Here is a 4,924-nt window from a genome sequence, read left to right as displayed (position 1 = left end):
GGTCATTTCAAGATCAACTTTGGTTTTTTTAATGGAATGTAGTATTTTTCATTGTATATTCTGAAAAAGCATAAAATTCTGCATTAAAATTGTTTGACACGTTTTTCATGAAAATCCATTTTATGTTGCCTAAGGACGTAATCTCGGACATACGCGGGCGTCATCGTTCATTTACGTTCGTGCGTCCATTATTGCATTCTTACATCGTATTGAGCTCATCCTTAGGCAACGTTTCATTACAAAAGAAAGAAGTATCGGTTGATTTCTTACATGATTTGACAGAATTACTCATACTGTATGCTTCATAAAATGTCACCGTATGAGATACATCTTTGCTTAAATTGCTAAATTTCCACAATAAAATGGATTTTCACGAAAAACGTGTCAGACAATTTTAACGCAGAATTTTATGCTCGTTCAGAATATGCAATGAAAAATACTACATTCCATTAAAAAAATCAAAGTTGACCTTGAAATGACCTTCAGTTTGACCTTATTCAAAAACTCAAGGCCACCATCTTGTGTTCCCCTCTGCACTCTACAACTTTTGTCTGACACATTTTTCTATAAACTCAACAGCATTTGAAATATTCGCCTGGTTAGATTAAAAAGAAACACCCTATATATATATACTATTATATACTTATATACATATATATAAATATCCCATAGGTGGTACTTATTAGTCGGTAAAAATAATAAACAATGAAGAAGCAAGCGATAAGATCTATGATTTAGTTTTATCGTAAAAAATATACAAATTATCGCAGAAGTGAAACATTATAATTGCATTATTGTTCAATTTAATAAGTTTCGCGTTAAATCTCGTCGCTAATTGCGCAAACAAAAAAAATCCGCAGTAATAATCGGAAGTATCATTATTATTATAAGGATATACATAGACCTGCTGTTTTTTCCGTGAATGGATACATAAACACGTCATGGATTATGGGATCTATATAAAAGCGAAGAACGTTTGTACTGATCCAACTAGTGTACGTTTGAGCATCAAAGCGAATCACGATGATTAAGCTGTTCCTCATTACGTTGCTTTGCGTGGCGATGGTAAGAAGTCAATAATAGCTCATTTATAGTCTTAGAATGAAGCAATGTAAATTACACGTTATATATATACATATATATAAATAGTATTATTAATATATTATTAATGTATTAATGTATTAATATAGAATTATAAATTAAATATACGAACTCGCGTTTTAAAATAAAGATTAAAATCTCAATTAAAATCGATTGAAACGAGGATGTTAAAAAAATCCGAGTTTTGCCTAAAAAGGTGTCAGTAAGAAATAGTGTTTTTTTTGTAGATTTTGATCTCCTGAATATGATAAGATTATTAAAAAGTTCTTAGTGTTTGAGAAACGCTTCGAAAATTGAGTACGGACATGATATATTTATCTTTAATTTCAATATTCTTGCTTAATTTTCGAGATGTTCTCTAAATGTCATTAACTTTTTAATAATTTTAGCATATCTAGATGTTAAAATTTATAAAAAACATTATTTCCTTTATTTACATCTTTTTAAGTAAAAATCGGCCAGAGATAGGAGGATTTAATATCTTTCATTTTTCGGAGGGTATTAAAAAAGGGCCAATTTTTTACTCGAGATTATAATAATAGAGTTATTAAAAATTTTGTGACACTTGGAGAACACCTCGAAAATTAAACAAGACTATTGAAATTTGAATAAATACCATATTTGTGTTCAATTTTTGAAGTGTTCCCTAAACGTTACAAACGTTTTAATAATTTTATCGTATCCAGGAAGTCAAAATCTACAAAAAACATTATTCTTTTTATTTACACCTTTTTAGGCAGAAACCGGCCCTTTTTAGAAACATCCCATTACATACAAAATAGATCATATATCAATAAATGCTTAAAAAGTTTTTATCAAATCTTTTCTAATGAGAAAAATGAGGAGAAGGGAAATATATAGGGATAAATTTTTATTATCGAAAGCAGAAAGCAAATATAAATAACATATTTTTTTTAATGATGCTTTTGCAAATAATTTTTGGAAAGCACATTTTTCGAAGCACTCGATTTATTTCGCGGAATAATATCGCTTATTTAGAGTTGCATAATTATAGCATTACTAATATTTCGTTATTAATATCGTCTAATATGGTCATATTTGTAATAAAACATTCAACTGTCTTTTCAGTTCGCCGATTCACAAGAAGATCAAATGAATGAAGTGAGTACGACTGAATATTTTGTTATAATTTCTCGCGGAATTATGTCAGAAAAATTTGACAAGTTTTTCAATTTGGATTTTTAATATAGATATGAATAATTTTTTCATACTCTCGTCAGATAGTTTTTGCGATGAGATAATTTTTATTTAAAGATGGGGACAGGATTAAGGAAAGCAAGCGCTGAACATGCTATGATGGGTCAAGATAGTCCTTTATTAATGCAAGTAGCACAAGGAAGCGCAGGAGTAGCACAGGGAGCACGGGGAGGACGAGGGGGAGGACAGGGAGGAGGGCGAGGACAGGGAGGAGGGGGAGGACGGGGAGGACGGGGAGGACGGGGAGGGGGAGGAGACGGAAACGGTGACAACTGAAATTAGACTCTGGTAAACATTTTTCAAATTAAAAATCGCGATTCTTTGACGGATTTATTAATATAATCTTTATATATAATCTAACACTTTTTAGTTTGTATTTATATTTTTGAAGTTGTATTTTTACCTTTTGCTTAAGAAATATTGTCTAAAAACAAAGTGGTATGTCGGTATCGGTGACCTTCCTCTATTAATTCTCGAAAATTCTAGTATTAAAAAATAACGTGCATGTCACAAGGATTAATTTTGTATATTTATTTCGCAGATCTCTTCTGGATACATGTATCGTTATGAAATACAGATAAAGGTTCAGCCAGATTCGGCTGAAGGTTAACTTTCCCTCAGCACTATAGGCATCATGTGTTTTAAATCATATTCGCACGGCTAAAAACCCTAATAATTTTCGAATAAAGCTAAAAAGAACCTTATAATTTTAAAATAAAGCTTGTCACTGCAGTAAATTTTTCATTATTGTTTAAACCGATTCTCCGTTCGTACTTATATTTCCTTATTTCCTCATACATATTTCCTAAATGAAAACGATTTTTTTTTATTTCTTACACAAGTTATTTGTCGTTATTAAATCCCTTCCTTTCTTATTAATCTGTCAGAAATAAATTCTAAATAGATTAAGTATCTTAATATTTTTTAATTATCTTAAGATTTTTTTAGCAAATAAAAATCCTAATTATCTTGTACATTTTACAATCGATAATATTGATACTATTGAACATCGCGAAAAAAGCAAAGGCCCTGGCACATAAAAATACTTGAGTCATATAGCCGGAAATACAATGAAAAGCATAGGCAATAGGAACAGAGAATAAAAGATTTCAATCTAAATGTAAATCGATACACAAAAAAGTAGACACAAATTTTCTTACCTATCGATGCTGTATTATCGCTCATTCGTTCCATCGAGCATTCAATGAGCTTGATTCGATTTCTTTACAAATTTCAACCGGTTGAAATTTGCCTTATAAAATAAATTTACTGCTATTTCTATTTCGTTAGATTACGTGGATCTAAAGCAATATCCTGATTGGCTCGTCGACTTAAGTTTATGCCTTACGCTTAGGCCGGAATCAAACTACGTATTGAAGATATAGGCTGCGGTCCACTTGACGCTATAAACGCTTCGAAGCATTTTTTGATTAATCAATTCGTAAAATTTGTTGTTCTGATTGGTCGTTCAAACGCTTCAAAGCGTTTGTAGCGTCAAGTGGACCGCAGCCTGAGATTGAAGATTGAAGATTAAAATTTGACCAGTGAGGACAAAGGAATTTTAGCTCCTATTATTTTGATTGATCAAATTTCAATCTTTCAATCTTCAATCTCAATCTTCAATGACTACGTTTACACCGTGCATTTAAGCCGCGACCTATATAATAGATGTCCTTGTTTATCCTGTAGGTTAAACAAAGACATCTATCGTATAGGTCGCGGCCTAAACCCACGGTGTAAACGTAGCCATTGAGTATCTGATTCCGGCCTTACTGTTACGGAATTTTGTCTGCGGTAGCCGTTATCACGTTGTTGACACGTGCGCGACATATGTAGGTCAATGTAGGTCACGCGGTGGCAGTTGAGACGGTAGGGTAGGCGAGAAATAAACAGGGAGGGGGAGAGGGAGGGTGGGTGGCGCGCGCCACTGATGAATTACCGGTCTATGGATTCCGCCCATAGAATCTCTCTCTAGTCGAGCCAAGCCGTACCACGCATCGCATTCCTTTCGAGTTTCGACTCCCGCGAAGAACGCTGCGCGACGATCCGCTCCGCTCGGAAAATCTTTATCGATTCTCTCTTTTTTTCCCTTTGCTTCAATTGCGCACGTAATTTTCCGTTCTCTGAGACTTCGTTTTATATCTTGACGTTTATTCGATATTTTGTTGCCCATAAAATGTACCTCATTCGCCGTAAGTATGTGTAATGGTATCAAAGTATTGTATTACAGTACGTAATAATTATAATATTTCTTTCTCCGATATATTTCCGCGATTTAGGCATCACGATATATTCACATTATATGTTGCGGTATCAATTTGTTAATAATTCGTCTAATTTCATCGAAAATTTCGCATCGCCTTTCTTTCTCATAAATTAATTTATTCATCTGAGTATATTGCGTGTACAATAGAACGTTGAAAGTATGCCTTGAAAATATTACAGATTAATCGAAATTCATAATAATAGCTCGTTAATTAATTCTGCTAATAATGGCGATGATACAGTTCGATACGCATATAAAGTTGGCATCGCTGTTTGTTTTAGAAATTGACCGTTGGATGCGAATTTGATCACTTGCGTTGTTCCATACGTAAAAGACTAT

At 33.0% G+C, this 4,924-nt stretch overlaps 1 protein-coding gene across 1 annotated transcript; it reads left to right on the top strand.

Annotated features, from left to right (window-relative positions):
• The first annotated feature begins 967 nt into the window (after positions 1-967).
• Positions 968-3,046, top strand: LOC108726009 (serine/arginine-rich splicing factor 1-like). Its single transcript, XM_018453362.1, has 4 exons — positions 968-1,065; positions 2,191-2,223; positions 2,377-2,607; positions 2,861-3,046. Exons 1-3 carry the CDS (start codon positions 1,024-1,026, stop codon positions 2,593-2,595), a joined length of 294 nt encoding a protein of 97 aa, XP_018308864.1. The 5' UTR covers positions 968-1,023; the 3' UTR covers positions 2,596-2,607; positions 2,861-3,046.
• Positions 3,047-4,924: the final 1,878 nt, after the last annotated feature.

Source organism: Mycetomoellerius zeteki, unplaced genomic scaffold, assembly GCF_001594055.1.
Source record: "Mycetomoellerius zeteki isolate Tzet28-1 unplaced genomic scaffold, Tzet1.0 scaffold379, whole genome shotgun sequence".
Classification (NCBI taxonomy): domain Eukaryota; kingdom Metazoa; phylum Arthropoda; class Insecta; order Hymenoptera; family Formicidae; genus Mycetomoellerius; species Mycetomoellerius zeteki.
Note: the sequence above shows the minus strand (reverse complement) of the source record. Positions and strands in the feature narration are given on the sequence as shown.